This window comes from Oncorhynchus tshawytscha, linkage group LG13 (assembly GCF_018296145.1).
Source record: "Oncorhynchus tshawytscha isolate Ot180627B linkage group LG13, Otsh_v2.0, whole genome shotgun sequence".
Taxonomy (NCBI): domain Eukaryota; kingdom Metazoa; phylum Chordata; class Actinopteri; order Salmoniformes; family Salmonidae; genus Oncorhynchus; species Oncorhynchus tshawytscha.
Genome location: NC_056441.1, coordinates 49222070 through 49238851, shown reverse-complemented (window position 1 = coordinate 49238851; position 16782 = coordinate 49222070). Strand labels below are relative to the sequence as shown.

Genomic DNA, 16782 nt, shown 5'->3' with positions numbered 1-16782 from the left:
TACTCTCCAAATATGGAGTTACAGATACTCCGTGATTTATTTGTGCTACTAGACCTACAGTACGTACATCAGAACTACGTGTATGATGTTTAAAGCTACCATTCGTTCAGTCCAACACTCATTCACCGGTAAGTGATTCAGCCTGTAACTCGTTCAATTATTTTCAATATCAACCTTGACCCTGAACTTTATCTTGGGATCGACATATAGATATAAAGGAAAAAAATTGTGTATCATCAGCTACTGCTGAGATGTCTCAGAACATCGGGAAAGAGCACACTACGACAGACAAGACTGGGGCGGCAGGGTAGCCTAGTGGTTAGAGCGTTGGACTAGTGACCGGAAGGTTGCAAGCTCAAACCCCCGAGCTGAACAGGCCCACTGAACAGGCCCACTGTTCCTAGGCTGTAATTGAAAATAAGAATTTGTTCTTAACTGACTTGCCTAGTTATATAAAGGTAAAATAAACTCACCCTTTCCAAAATGATGTGGGACATTGTGGCGTTAGCGTCCACAATGATGGTGGCAGTCTTGTCATCGCGAATCTCCTTGAGAAGGGGTGTGGGATCCTGGCTGTCATCCAGCATGCGAACCGATAGGGTCTCCTTGGAGATGAGGAACTGGCGTAGTAGTCTCTCCAGATTTAATAAGCCTGTGGGGTAAGGGACGAAGACAGTGATGTTATTATGAGCAGGTAGACAACGAATCTCCTAAGAGACGAATTTCTGAGTATTAAAGTCACATTTCTGAGAACTAGCGCTGACAGTCAAAAATACGACAAAAACATTAACTGAATAAGTTTAAAAAAAATTGTTTTGTCAATAACACGGTCATTAAAATCCTTCCCACCTAAAATAATTGAACTGATGACCTGTGATTACAGCTAATTGTAAAGTCCTTAATTTGCTAGGTGATATTTTTAAACATCATCTCCAGCATTTAGTTCCCAGAACCGCTTCAAAGAGATTGGAAACGGGTTCATTATAAGTGAGGTAATGAATATGTTTCCAGTGGTACTTTACTGAACTTGTAATACAATTACAATACCACAGAGACCAAGCTTTATTCGTAGTAGAAAAAGCAATTTTGATAGAGTTCATTTGCTGTGTTCTTTTTCTCCTCCCTTTGAGATTACGTTATATACATGCATAGGTGTCAGAGCATACAGTCCATTACAATACAACTTAATCCAGCATTGATCATAGTAGAACCCATTTTACATTATAATCATTGTTTTCTTCCTTTGGTTACATGCAGTAGCAGCAGCAGCTGTTCCTAAGGCACTGCGTGTTCCAACCCATCGAATCCTAATGCCTTTAATGCTTTGTTTCTCCTAGAAACGCACATCATCAGCGACGGTGCCTATCTTCTCTGAGACGGTCAGCTCCGTTACCTGTCGAGTTACACAGCCTATCTGTGATGAGCCTTCTAAACCTGCTCAATCTTCATTCCCTGCTTGCAATTTCACATTTAGTACATTACATAAGACAGCACACTGAGCTGCTCAGTGTTCACAGCAGGAGTGAGAGGAAAAAGAGGAGTTGCCCCTCCTGTCATTCCCTTGCATTCAACCAAGTGGGGAATACATTTCCATTTGGTGTCTAGGCTGTGCATGATTCAAAGCGACATAAATAAAAATGGAGTATGTACGTGATGTCTTCATTTCACAATCTCTTTTGAGCAGCCACGTCGCGTCAACGTTTCAGGCTTTTGAACCCATGCTAATGAAAAATAACATCATTATTCTCAAACGGGGAGGCACCGTTTCCCGGTTAGCCACCGTTTCCCGGTTAGCCATGGAAAAAGGGTAGAGACGTGTGAAGTCTGTTTTTCTTTGTGGAGGCTGTGCTGCTGCTGCCTGCAGTAGTTGGTTTGTGATTCTACAATGTTGTAGGTACCTCATTGGCATGGGCCACACACACTGTGGCACTGCCTGACGCTGCCTCTCAGGCAGACAGATAAAGGCAGGGTCTTCCACTCAGTCTGGGCATCCAGTCACTTCGCCCTTTCACAGGCCGTCACATTTCACTGGGCTCTCACAAAGCCCCGACTCTCATTTACCTTCCTGCACACTGTGCCTCTATGCAAATACACTGCTCGGCCAGGACCAATGACAGGTCTGTGCTGTGTTGCCAGTGTCAACACAGCACTCAACTGGCTGCACACCAGTCTGTTGGACTCGGCTGCTGGACTCCTGCTGTCCGGGAACCCTGCACTCTACAACCGAATGGTTGCAGTTTGCAGAATTTCATGGCATTTCACAGTAAAAGATGGATATACTTCTTAAACAGGCCCGAACCCGAATGACCATGATTAATCAGGTGATTTAAGCGATTGATGGGCGGATGGAAGTATGTAGTTTTCCCTCCAGACTAGCAGCATTTGTTAACCGGAGTGCTTGGGATAGGACAGGTGCTAATGTCTAGGCATTGGTAGCGTGTCAGTACATGAACTTATCCTAACCTGAATATAACTACACATATCAAAAAGTCGATAGTCTATCACTCTCTCTTATATAAACAGTTCAGCGTGTCACTAGAGCTCTTTAATGGGCAAGGTTGGGAATTTGGGACGTTGTGGGTCTGTACGATCCTTCATCCTTCCCCCGGGTAGACGAGCAAACAGCTGACCAAGGCTCTCCTCTGCTTTGTTCTCATCCCTCTGTTTAGAGCCTTTGGTGGAGCCATATTGTCTCCACAGTTTCCTCACTTACTGATGTCTTTCAGTAGGGAGGAAGTGCAACAGAACTGACAGTACAGCAACTATTCATTCTGACGGGGAGAATTAAGGTGGGCTGACGTCTGCTGTTACTGGAGCTGTAAATATATCGTAATCCGTATTGAAACCTTCTCTAAATGTCATCACGTCGGGAGGATTGCTCAGCTTGATCCCCAGACAACAAACAACAACAAGTCATTGCCGGTAAACGGCTAAATCACTTCATCACCCCAGTTAACCGGTCCATCTTCCCACAGAGTTTATTCATCCAGCTCTCTCCGGAGACAGAGAGACATTATTTTACTTGATCAACTTTAATTACAGATTACTCATGACATTTTCCAAGCAGAGAGTTGAATCGTTGAGCAAGCATATCCTATAATTGTTCCTCTCCAAGGAGACACAAACATCTACCTTGACAGTTGGAGAAAGCCCAGAACTTTGGCGTGTGTGTGCCTTTAAAACATTTGGCCTAACCTCTCTCAATAAGAAACATAGGGAGTTGGTTGCTAAGGCGCATGTCATCCGAGAAGTCATTTCAGGTTTTACATTCAAAGGGAACTATTTGCATTACTTCTAGCTCATTCAATGCAGACGATAAAATGCTACGTTAGGTGATAGCGGATTCCTAACATAAGATGTTGTGTTGACCAGGAAGCCCCCCACCCCCCTCTGCCCGCTGGTCTTGTCTGAGCCAGTCCCCCAGAAATAGAGTGTGGGTGATCTGTCCCCTCCCACCTGTCTGCTGCCCGCCAGCTGACCTCCCATGCACAAATCTCCCTGTTAACAAAGTGCTCCCCACTCCCACACAGTCCTCCTCCACCCCTGTGGCTAGGTGCTCTATGTTCTACTGTACTACTCCGTAGTAGGCAGGTTAGCCAGATTAATGGGTGTCCTTCTTTGCGCTAGCTCCACACTCCTTCCACTCCTGCCCCTCTCTCTCTCTCTCGCTCTCCCTCTCTCTCAGCCAGGAAGCCAGGGGCAGGCTGGGAAATATTCATGACTCGGCCACGCTCTATTAGGCTGTCACCGGCCGCTGTGATTAATGAGGCCAGTGCCGACCGTCACGGGGCCTCTGCCAGCCAGCTAACGCTACCGCGGCTACCGCCACTGCTGCTACAGCACATTGCCGAGCCCAAGCCGTCATTGGTATTTTACAGTGGCGCTGCGGAAGGGGTCACATAGCAGGGCAATCACTACAACCCATGTCATTTCCAGACAACCTCTCCCTCTGCCCCTATGTGCAATAGCAGTAGTATGGTTAGACCCCCTCCCTCAGCTAAAGTGACTGGCATCCTCCTCGCTGTCGAGGAAGGGAAGGGCCATGCTCCCCCTCAGCAGCCTTATCGATTCCCCCTTAGCCCACACTGACACAGGCAGGATCTCATACAGAAAGGACATTTTAAAGTTTGAGGTTCCTCTCTCACACAGCTTGGTGATGGTGAGATCGCGGCCCTTCGTGGATATGTCAATATTTCCCAGCGTCTCATAACCCTTGCGAGGCACGGAACTGTCATGTGTCTGTGGGCTGATTAACAACATCGTTTGATGAGCGCTCCGTTAAACGGCAGATTGACAGCAACAGGCATAAACACCAAGTGGAAAATAACAACTAATTAGCTAGTTTTGACACTGGCAGTCATTGTCAAGAAACAAAGTCCAGGCAGTTCTGAGTCACTAAGGTCTTTAGCTGTTGGTGGGCGTTTTTTTTCTTCCCCTCCCTCTTTTCTTCCTTGTTATCTCCGTTTCTCGGGTAACACCTCAGTCAAACTGGCTTTGCTGAGCATAAACGTCAACCATTATTTCCTGAAGTTGGTTGGGAGAGTTGTGTGAGGGGTGGGGGTGATGGTGAGGAGAGGGTGGGCTGGGGGGGGCTCGTGCCAGCTGAGAACACCTCGGTTCTAATCGAGAGCTGAAATCCAGTCCGCCACACTTCAAAGCCCTAAGCTGATTAAGGGGAAAGTTGGCCTGTAGCAGATGGGGTCAATGTGACTTTGTACGGGCACTTGTAATTACTGATTTCTGTATGGGGAATGGTGGAAACAGACTGGGATTTAATCTTCCATTCTTTCATACTTTTTTGTGTTGCTTTGTCTTTGATGTCTTTGAGTCTGGCGGTTTGATCATGAATCCATACTGGGTATTTTCATGCATTTCTCTTTTTAAGGTCAGACATGACATTGTCGTCTCGGGGTGGGAGGTGTTGGATGATAAGTGTATGCGACATCACACAAGAATGTCACACTGGAATAAAAGAGGAAGATGCATTAATTGACTACGTAAAAAGCAAAGTCATTTGCCTGCGTTTTACTAGATGATGATGCATTGTGGGGAGGAAGAATTATGCAAGAGTAAATGCATTTGGGTTATAGATAGGCTTGTGTGTGGGTGTATCAACTGCAGGGCGATTCTGCATCTATTTGAATGCACCGTATCCCAAAACCACTGTGTGTGTGTGTGTGTGTGTTTGTGTGTGTGTGTGTGTGTGTGTGTGTGTGTGTGTGTGAGAGAGAGAGAGAATGGAATGTGTGTATATGGTACATATGGCAACAAAGAGTTAGTGGTGCGTGACCCACTCACAGTCGGCCTGGGCACAGATGAGGCAGGCTGTGGTGCTGTTGAAAAACGTGAGCAGGCCAGCCACGGCCAGGCTGATGTCTGTGTTGGTGGGGCGCAGGTCCAGGGTGGTGAAGCGGGGGAACTGAACCTTCAGAATGTCCTCGGGGGCCACTTTCACATAGGGAACCTACAGAGAGAGAGAGAGAGAGAGCGAGAGAGAGAGAGAGAGATAAGGTTCAGGATGAATGAATAAAGTAACAGAGAGTTTCTGATGGACCGTTAAGCTCTTGTTGTATGAGACTATTGTGTCAACAAAACAAACAGCATGATCCTGACAAACAAAACCAAAGCATTGCTAGAGGAGATGTTATTTTGTACTGCTCAACGAGCAGTGCTACAAACAATTGTTCATTATATTCTCATCAGGCTAACTGGAGCATCTTATATCTGAAACTAATAAAAACTAATTTGAATAATTCAAGAACTCCCTCACAGACGCCTACTAAATTAACTGGAACTCCTGGGCTTGATTAAATTAAGAACAGTTTCCACTCTGAGTGTACAAAACATAAAAACACCTATCTAATGTTGAGTTGCAACTCAGCTTTTGCCCTCAGAACAGCCTCAATTCATCGGGGCATTGACTCTACAAGGTGGTGAAAGCGTTCCACGAGAACGCTGGCCCCTTTCGAGACCAATGCTTCCCGCAGCTGTATCCGGTTGGCTGGACGTTCCTTCGGTGGTGGACCATTCTTGATACACATAGGAAACTGTTGAGCGTGAAAAAACCCAGCAGCGTTGCAAATCTGTTTAAAAAAAATGATTATATATTTTCTTACTTTTTACCCCCTTTTCTCCCCAATTTCATCATATACAATTGGTAGTTACGGTCTTTGTCCAATCGCTGCAACACATGTGCGGCCTCGGGAGATGCGAAGGTCGAGAGCCACGCATCCTCCGAAACACCACCCTGCCAAGCCGCACTGCTTCTTGACACACTGCTCTCTTAACCCGGAAACCCAATGTGTCGGAGGAAACACCGTGCAACTGGTGACCGAAGTCAGGGTGCATGCGCCCGGCCCACCACAAGGAGTCGCTAGAGCACGATGGGACAAGGACACCCCGGCCGGCCAAAACCTCCCCTAACCCGGATGACGCTGGGCCAATTGTACGCCGCCTCATTGGTCTCCCGGTCTCGGCCGGCTGCGGCACAGCCTGGGATCAAACCTGGGTCTGTAGTGACGCCTCTAGCACTGCGATGCAGTGATGAGGCTAAATGAGTCCCAAGAGTTAAGTTAAAAACACAAAACTCAGATAAGAATCTATAAGAGACCAAAAATATCCAATCACAAACACTTCCTGTAACTCTTAGGGATGTTCAGTATTGATTGGGCGTCTGTTTTCACAGCTGGGATTTGATGTGCTAAATAAATCGCAGCCGTTCGTTCAGTGCCTCCGCTGTGGATGCAGTCATAACAAGTCCTCAGTTTCTCTAAGAGGTTAAACACAAATGTGCAGAGAGTCTATGAAGATGTCCAACCCCCCTCGCTCCCAACTTCCGAAGTTATGACTAACATAATTTACACCTGTGCCCCACTTGCAAAAGTTTTTTAAAAATGCAAACACAAGTGCATCTCACCCCTCTATCTCTCCTCGCTCCTGTCTTCCAGAAGCAATTGAATCATCTCTCTTTTAATTCACTATCCACTGAGGTGTGGATGGATGCACCCAGGCTGATGGGCAGCAGGCTGTGGGGCCTCTGGGAACGCAATACACCGGGTGGGCAGCGGCTAGCACAGTGGGGCTTGAAGGGGTACCTGGAAGGATGCAGTTTGGGCCATGAGATAATTGAATTTTTATTGAACCTTTATTTAACTAGGCAAGTCAGTTAAGAACAAATTCTTATTTACAATGACGGCCTACCCCAGACAAACCCTAACCCGGATGATGCTGGCCCAATTGTGTGCAGCCCTATGGGACTCCCAATCACGGCTGGTTGTGATACAGCCTGGAATCAAACCAGGGTCTGTAGTGATGCCTCTAGCACTAAGACGCAGTACCTTAGACCGCTGCGCCACTTGGGAGGCCTCTTCATCACAGCAGATTGCCTGCCTGCACAGTTCCGCATGCCCATACATCGCTCTCCCTATGCCCCTGTATCCCCAATTCATTTTAAATCCCTGCCCATCAGGGTGCAATGGAGTCCCCGGGAAGCGTGGATGGATGTAGCGTGCTCTTTTCCTGACAGGCAGTGGCTGTGGTGGCAAAAATGTGAAACACGGATAATGGCCGAGCCACACAGGGGAAATGCAACCCCTCCACCACTCCCCACCCCTCTGCCCTTCCAGGATCCCTTCTCGCTCTCACAGCACGGATTGCAGAGTGTTATCACTGTGCCCCTTTTGTTTGGAGAGCCTTTCCGCTCTGGTAACTTTGCTGTGAAGCAGTCGGGTTTGGAGAGAAGAGAGGAGACCTCCATTGGCCCATTGGTGAATACCTGTTGTGATATGTTTGGCTCAATGAAGGAATTATTTGTCCGGCACGAGACAAAGTTGTGATGTCAAGGGTTCGTGTCTGGGAGACAGGGGAGCTCATTCGGGGGGGTCATGATCACCCTGGTTTGACGAGTCATTTTCCTCGGCGTAACCTCCTCCTCCAGTTGGCCCGGGGAAACCTTTTCATGTCCCTCCATCATTGAGGGACTACTACTTAAATCAGACTTCAGTAAAACAGACACATAGACAGCACAATTACTGCTTTCTAACCCACAAAGGTTTCGTAAGCGAATGAATCACATTGACCCATATAGATATATGACTGTTACGGGAAAAATGGGATATTAATGCAATGAAATAGCCAGCCCGTCTACAAGTACCGACGTCTAACAGATCATTTACAGCAACGCAATCGCATGACACTACAACCCCACTACGTCTCTCGGAGCTTGGTCTATGCGCCAGTCAGATACAGTACTGTACGGAGAGGTGGAGACTGAGGGGAGGGTTAATAGTGTATTAGAGGTGCAATTTCTGGTTGTGTGTGTTGAGTGTGGGCTACTGCCGTGTGACAGAGTTGTTTAATGAGAGCGCTCCGCACAGGACTCTGAAGTGAGGCAGCGAGCCAGAGAGCAGGGCTAACTAGTAAACCCGGCGCTATCCACAGGTGTGAAGAGAACACACTGAAACACCTGCGGTACGCACCATGAACGCCTACATAATGCTACCGTCTCACAAGCATGACCTTGACTGGTTGGTGTCGCATTCGCAGCAGTACGTTTTCGAACGCGACTCCTCTATGACGGTGGGGTTTCATTGTGGCATTCTCATAGATCAGGATTGCTATTCTCAATGGTTACGACAGGTGTCATTACGCCGGGACGAGACGGCAGCGGCCACAATCCTTTGGGCTGGTTGAGTGGACAGGCGTGCCCTTTGGTGTGTGCAATGCACCAGTCATTTTCCACTATTTTATGGGAAGTGGTGCTTGGTGACCTCACCTGCAATCATCTACTTATCTATCTTGATGGCATTATTGTCTTCTGAAAAGACTTAGTGGTAATGGTATAGCGATAGTGGTAATGATGGTGGTAATGGTATAAAACCTTCATGACGCATTGTTCAAGTAGTATAACCACAGACCCCTAAAAGTATAACCACAGACCCCTAAAAGCTTAACCACAGACCCCTAACCAAGCTACAGTAAAACACAGAGAATACCAACGCAACAAGCAAATACATTCTTCCGTATATTGTTTAATGTCCGTTATGGTGTTCGGAGAAGACTCAAGGTTATTGTTGGGCTTCATCTACTTTTTTTTCACCTAAAACAATGTTCTTATTCCACAAAAAAAGGACTGAGAAAGACTCTTGTTTTTGGTCGAGGTGGTCTCCAAGACATAGCTTGAGGTTTCCTGCAAACACTGTGACAAATGAAAAAAATTACACATGTTTAACTTTGTGGAAATTTTCGAAGCATGGTTTCTCAAAGTGCTTGGTCTGAAGGTGAAACCTAATATACCAGGCCTGCTTCCACTGAGAAGTTGACAAGTGTCCAAATCAATCCTACATGTAGGCTGTGAAACAACAACCATGAGCCCTTGGAGTCCCCAGAGGGAGGCACGCAAATCTGACGCCATATGGTAAGCCAAAATATAATGAGATCTTACATCTGCTACCTTGCCCCTTATGTGCCAGCCGAACAAAACTCATGTTTAATAAAATATCAGACATCCTTTATTGGGGGGGCAGTGTGTCAGCCATAACCGACGGTGTCCTTTGTTGGGAAAATAAAACATTAGCCATGTGTCACAGCCCAGAACTGGCCCACTCACAATTAACACACAACATAGCCACTGTGGAGTGCCTGGGCTCACCAGCAGTGCTGAGCACAGAGAGGAGCATACAGGTTGGCCACAGCCCATCAGAGAACAGATGCACAGGAGAACACAGTCCGTCAGTCAACCCCAGAGCTGGCAGAAGTGGCTGTGGCGGAGAGAAAGGGAAGGGATGGGGCAGGTGTGGGTGATCATATCCATCTGATCATACGTGGCACTGAGAGACACAGAGTAGGAGCTCGGCTGCTGTGGGTGGGAGGGAGGGGGTCGGAAACAGAGAGGAGAGGGAGAGAGAGAGAGGAGACAGCCTCTATTTTGTAATGATCCCGGAGCAGGTCCCCTTGGCTTGCTTCGTCCAAGGCGGGTGGCTGCTGAAGATGGAGCGGTCTGTGGTGGATCCCACAACGGCTTTTCATGCAAGTGGAACATTGATGACCAGATCCCCATCCCCATTGACCAGCCGACCGTGAGAAAAAAAAGCTCCCTTTCCTTGGAAAATCTATAGTTCTTCTTCACTCTTATCTCTGTGCCTCAAAACATTTTCAAAGGCGCCAGCCACCCAAGTCATAGACTGTACTCTCTGCTACCGCACGGCAAGCCCGGACTCAAGCAATTAGACTGCCGAGCAGTTAATCCAATGGCTACTCAGACTATTTACATTGACCTCCTTATTTTATTATAATATGTTGCGCCGATTCTGTTGCACGGGCTCGATGTACACTCACTGGACTCTAACCAAACACTCGCACATACTCCATTGACACTCCAACACACACACATATACATTCATATTCCTTCACACATGCTGCTGCTACCTTGCGTGTTTATTATCTATGCATAGTCACTTTACCCCTATGTACATGTACATATTACCTAAATAAGCTCGACTAAACCCGTACACCTGCACATGGACCCTGTACCGGTATTCCTTGTATATAGCCTCATTATTGTTATTTTATTGTGTTAATATTTTTCCTTTAGTTTATTCAGCAAATGTATCTTACTTTTTGAAAACTCTGCAATGTTGGTAAAGGGCTCGTGAGCAAGAATTTCCCGGTAAGGAATGAAACGCTTTTTGTGACCACTCTTAAGCCCTTGAAGTCCCTGAGGGAGGTATTAGGTGGTCCAGATGTTAGACAAGTGAGACATGGCATAGAGAGTTTTGTGGGACAATTAATTCTGTTCAGTGGTTCTGAGAACGGCATCTGTGATGGGTTTGTTTGAATCTTATCACCTAATACCTAAAACAAAAAGGGCCAGTGCAATGACACAGACGACTAGAAAACAAAAGGAAGCATGGAATATGGAATACGCTTTTGCATATCTATAACGACAACAAACGGCCAAATTGAATTTGCATCGCCCGTTCATCGCTGGCAACCAGAGAGCGGCCGTGCTCGCATTCATCTCCCCAATCAAATGAAAGCCGTTTCCTGAAGACAGAGGTAGTGAATTTGGATATGCACAGATCTCCTGGCAACCCTCGACAAGACAGATCAATGACACAGAGAAGAAAAGGGGGAGGTCGGGAGGTGTGTGTGCAACAGCTGTGCATCTCTAATTGCAATCCAGCAGCAATAGCAGGCGCACCTGTGTTTTGTTAGCAAGCAGGCGGAACAGAGGCACCCTGCGCCGAGTGACACCGAGCTTAACATCCAAAACATTGCCACCGGCAGACATAGCATCCCATCCACCAGTCAGGAGAGGAAGCTTTCCCCCGCAAATAGCCTATGGGTATAGAGGGCCAATTACAGTACATTGGAAAATTTAAGTCAACACTGCTAGCCAAAATTGAATTACCCCACACTAAATATTGTCTGTTCTCAGAAAAAGGGATCCAGTAACAGGCTGATGGTGTGTGATTATAAGGGGGTAAGAAAAGGTCCGTCCGAAATCCCGCTTAGGATCTCTCAAGCGTTCTCACTGAGTTTTCATTGGGGGATCGCCAGGTCAGACCGCTGCCTCTTTAGGAAATCAGCCAGAGATGCTGAGTGTGGTGAAGTGCGAATGAGAGGAGACTTGCGTTGACTGATTTCCGTGCATGTTAGGTGAGAGGATATATCCTGGAATATGGTCTCGGGGCATGGAGGATAGGTAGGAACGTGAGCATATTGCGGTATGAAAGCAATTCCACACCGTGACCATACACACTGATATGTGCTGCTGGGCCAGAGAACATGGTGTCCATTACAATCAGACTGAGCCAGCTGACACACACTACTCACACACAGTGGGTTCAGTCAACACACAGGTCAATGTCAGAGAAATACAGGGCAGAAATTGAATATCATATGTTAATTACTGCTTTCACAATAACCATGTAAATGTGAGGACCAAGAGACCATAAAAAATGTGTTCAACTTCCGTTCATGGCTGTTCAACCGTGTTTTAATCGTGTATAGTGGTCAGGGTTGATGCCTCATGCTCGGCCGAGTGAAATAATTCTGAATTAACATGCACTATCAATGAGAACCTGGCAGGGTAAACTGACCCAGGGTGTTTTCACACTCTCATTTCAATAAATTTTACATTTGGGCCTGACAGAAAGGATTGCAGATATATTCTATTTTTTGATTTAACGTTTGACTGAATCATTTTTTTTTTTACACAAGCACTGTGGCAGCCTCACCACACACACAAAAAAAAGTATTTTAATATCTGCACGACTGACATTCAGAATACAAGCAATTTTCACAATGTATTCTCACAAAGAAGAGGGAGAGTGTGTGTGGATGTGAGGGACCTCCAGTTCTTGTGCCTCTCCAGGGCTATTGTGAAGCCCTCCAGAAGAGTGCTCTGCATGCAGTCCTCATGTCAGTCAGGTTCAAAGGGCAGCAGTAAGCACTGCCCCACTGATCTACTATAATCTTACTCGTCTCAATGTGGCAAATATTGAACCTTATTTCTATCATAAAGGAATGGGTTGGAGTGTCTGGGTAAAAAGATGCCAAATGGCAAAATAGTCATTCTACAATGAGAGGGAAATATAGAATATATTTTTAACTGGGGAATATGGCTAAGAAGGTTTTCTGAGCCAAAGATGTATAATAGATCTTTGAAATCACAGCTCCAACACATTGAAATTGGCTATCCAAGTAAATCAGACACTATCACTTAAGTATACTGTCTAAAATATGATTCTAAGGCACGTTACATGTCTGATTCAACACTATCAGCAAATTTGGCAAAACATTTAAATCACTATTCAAACCAACGAATCAAATGTCCTCGCTGAAATCATTTACATGTAAGACAAAATATCATTCTATCGTCACAAATGACAGGGGCATTTCCAATAGGTGGTCACCCAATGGAGCCCACCCACATGCATTGTTTTCCAAAGCCACATCCACAGCTTTTACAGCCGGCCTGTTGTTGAAAATAACAGCAGCTAACACAGGCAGCTGTTTCATGGAAACTAATTCAATCATAATGTCAATTATAAGTATTTAGTGTGGTGTGCATTGCGTCTGTGCATGCCAGCTACCATGCTATAGCCTACATTGCATGCGAAGTGTGACTGGCTCATGACATTTAACCTTGGATGTACGCAGGGTTGCCAGGTCTAGCTGAAATGACGAGTGCAATGACCTCTCAAAACCCGCCCACAAGGCCTGATAACTAGACACATTTTCATTTGTAGCAAGAGATGACTTGCCACATTTATCCAATAAATCCTATTTCCATAACGTTATCGAGCGAATGAACCTCTACAGGATAGATCGGTGTGTTGTCCCCCACCCCCGCGGGATGGTTGAGCTAACGTAGGCTAATGTGATTAGCATGAGGTTGTGAGTAACAATAAAAGTTCTCATGACACAGACATACAGTTGAAGTCGGAAGTGTACATACATTTTCAAATACATTTAAACTAAGTTTTTCACAATTCATGACATTTAATCCGAGTAAAAATTCCCTGTCTTAGGTCAGTTAGGATCACCACTGTATTTTAAGAATGAGAAATGTCAGAATAATAGTAGAAAGATTGATTAATTTCAGCTTTTTTTCTTTCATCAGATCAACAGTGGGTCAGAAGTTTACATACACCAAATTAGTTTTTGGGATAGCATTGCCTTTAAATTGTTTAACTTGGGTTAAACGTTTTGGGTAGCCTTCCACAAGCTTCCCACAATAAGTTGGGTGAATTTTGTCCCATTCCTCCTGACAGAGCTGGTGTAACTGAGGCAGGTTTGTAGGCCTCCTTGCACGCACACACCTTTTCAGTTCTGCCTACAAATTTTCTATAGGATTGAGGTCAGGGCTTTGTGATGGCCACTCCAATACCTTGACTTTGTTGTCCTTAAGCCATTTTGCCACAACTTTAGAAGTATGCTTGGGGTCATTGTCCATTTGGAAGACCAATCAACTTCCTGACTGACGTCTTGAGATGTTGCTTCAATATATCCACATCATTTTCCTGCCTCATGATGCCATCTGTTTTGTGAAGTGCACCAGTCCCTCCTGCAGTAAAGCACCCCCACAACATGATGCTGCCACCCCTGTGCTTCACGGTTGGGATGGTGTTCTTTGGCTTGCAAGAATCCCCCTTTTTCCTCCAAAAATAACGATGGTCATTATGGCCAAACAGTTCTATTTTTGTTTCATCAGACCAGAGGACATTTCTCCAAAAAGCACAATCTTTGTCCACATGTGCAGTTTGAAACCGTAGTCTGGCTTTTTTATGGTGGTTTTGGAGAAGCTCCACTTCTTCCTTGCTGAGCGGACTTTCAGGTTGTTGATATAGGACTCGTTTTACTGTGGATATAGATACTTTTGTACCTGTTTCCTCCAGCATCTTCACAAGGTCCTTTGCTGTTGTTCTGGGATTGATTTGCACTTTTCGTACCAAGGAACATTCATCTCTAGGAGACAGAACGCATCTCATTCCTGAGCAGTTGGTTGGCTGTGTGGTCCCATGGTGTTTATACTTGTGTACTATTATTTGTACAGATGAACGTGGTACGTTCAGGCGTTTGGAAATAGCTCCCAAGGATGAACCAGACTGGTGGAGGTCTACAATTCTTTTCCTGAGGTCTTGGCTGATTTCTTTGGATTTTCAAAAGAGGCACTGTTTGAAGGTAGGCCTTGAAACACATGCACAGGTACACCTCCAATTGCCTCCAATTATTTAAATGAGCCTATCAGAAGCTTCTAAAGCCATGACATAATTTTCTGGAATTTTCCAAGCTGTTTAAAGGCACAGTCAACTTCGTGTATGTAAACTTCTGACCCACTGGAATTGTGATACAGTGAATTATAAGTGAAATAATCTGTCTGTAAACAATTGTTGGAAAAAGTACTTGTGTCATGCACAAAGTAGATATCCCAACTGACTAGCCAAAACTATAGTTTGTTAACAAGAAATTTGTGGAGAGTTTTAATGACTCCAACCTAAGTTTATGTAAACTTCCGACTTCAACTGTATCTGATATGGGCAAAAAGCTTATTAATTCTTGTTAATCAAACTGCACTGTCCAATTTACAGTAGCTATTAAGGTGAAATAATACCATGCTATTGTTTGAGTAGAGAGAACATTTATGAACTTGAAAATGTATTAATAAACCAATAAGACACATTTGGGCAGTCTTGATACAACATTTTGAACAGAAATACAATGGTTCATTGAATCTGTTTAAAACTTTGCACATACACTGCTGCCATCTAGTGACCAAAATCTAAATTGTGCCTGGGCTGGAGTAATACATTAAGGCCTTTCTCTTCCACTTCAAAGATGATGGAGAAAAACGCATGTTTTCTTCTTTGTACTATCTTTTACCAGATCTAATGTGTGGTATTCTACTACATTAATTTCACATTTACACAAACTTCAAAGTGTTTCCTTTCAAATGGTATCAAGAATATGCGTATCCTTGCTTCAGGTCCTGAGCTACAGCCAGTTAGATTTGGGTCATTTTAAGCAGAATTGAAAAAAAAGGGTCCGATCTTAAGAAGGAATATCAACATAATTTCGGACGATGTAGACTAAGAAGCTGAATTCGGTTTGCCATCAAATTATAATTCTTGCGAGCTTAACTATGTCCCAAGATAAAATAGAATTTTCCCTCATTAAACTCGGCAGATAATTTTCCATCAATGGATGTCGATTTAACATGTTTGACTGTAATGATTAAACAATAAGAACCGAGGAGGTGTGGTCCCTGTTCTTAGGACACAGCCCTTAGCCGTGGTATTTTAGCAAATATACCACAAACCCCTGAGGTGCCTTATTGCTATTATAAACTGGTTACCAATATAATTAGAACAGTAAAAATATATTTTTTTGCAATACCTATGGTACACGGCCTGATATACAACCAATCAGCATTCAGGGCTCAAACCAACCAGTTAATTATATTAAATATATCCCGTTTGCCCATGTGAATAACTATAAATTGGACTAACTTCAAAAACCGATTGTTAGGCTATTTTCTGGCAATTGCACAGTTCTTATGAGCCAGATTGTTAAGACTACAAACAGTTATAAATGGTCTATTTGCGAGATTGGCTTGTTATTTTAATAGGCATAGGCTACTGACTAAAATCTGGGTTTATAATTGCGATTCAACTTTACCATCAAATCAAAATCAAATCAAATCAAATTTTATTTGTCACATACACATGGTTAGCAGATGTTAATGCGAGTGTTGCGAAATGCTTGTGCTTCTAGTTCCGACAATGCAGTAATAACGAGCAAGTAATCTAACTAACAATTCCAAAAAAAAACTACTGTCTTATACACAGTGTAAGGGGATAAAGAATATGTACATAAGGATATATGAATGAGTGATGGTACAGAGCAGCATAGGCAAGATACAGTAGATGATATCGAGTACAGTATATACATATGAGATAAGTATGTAAACCAAGTGGCATAGTTAAAGTGGCTAGTGATACATGTATTACATAAGGATGCAGTCGATGATATAGAGTACAGTATCAACGTATGCATATGAGATGAACAATGTAGGGTAAGTAACATTATATAAGGTAGCATTGTTTAAAGTGGCTAGTGATATATTTACATAATTTCCCATCAATTCCCATGATTAAAGTGGCTGGAGTAGAGTCAGTGTCATTGACAGTGTGTTGGCAGTAGCCACTCAATGTTAGTGGTGGCTGTTTAACAGTCTGATGGCCTTGAGATAGAAGCTGTTTTTCAGTCTCTCGGTCC

At 44.5% G+C, this 16782-nt stretch overlaps 1 protein-coding gene across 1 annotated transcript in view; it reads right to left on the bottom strand.

Moving 5' to 3' along the window:
• Window positions 1–16782, bottom strand: part of LOC112244702 (glutamate receptor ionotropic, kainate 4) — a 439406-nt gene that overhangs the window by 125064 nt on the left and 297560 nt on the right. The window contains exons 6-7 of the mRNA XM_042295838.1: window positions 5299–5464; window positions 474–652 (exon numbers count right to left, since the gene is read on the bottom strand). Of these exons, the coding sequence (XP_042151772.1) occupies window positions 474–652; window positions 5299–5464 (345 nt within the window). The remainder of the gene's footprint in view (window positions 1–473; window positions 653–5298; window positions 5465–16782) is intronic.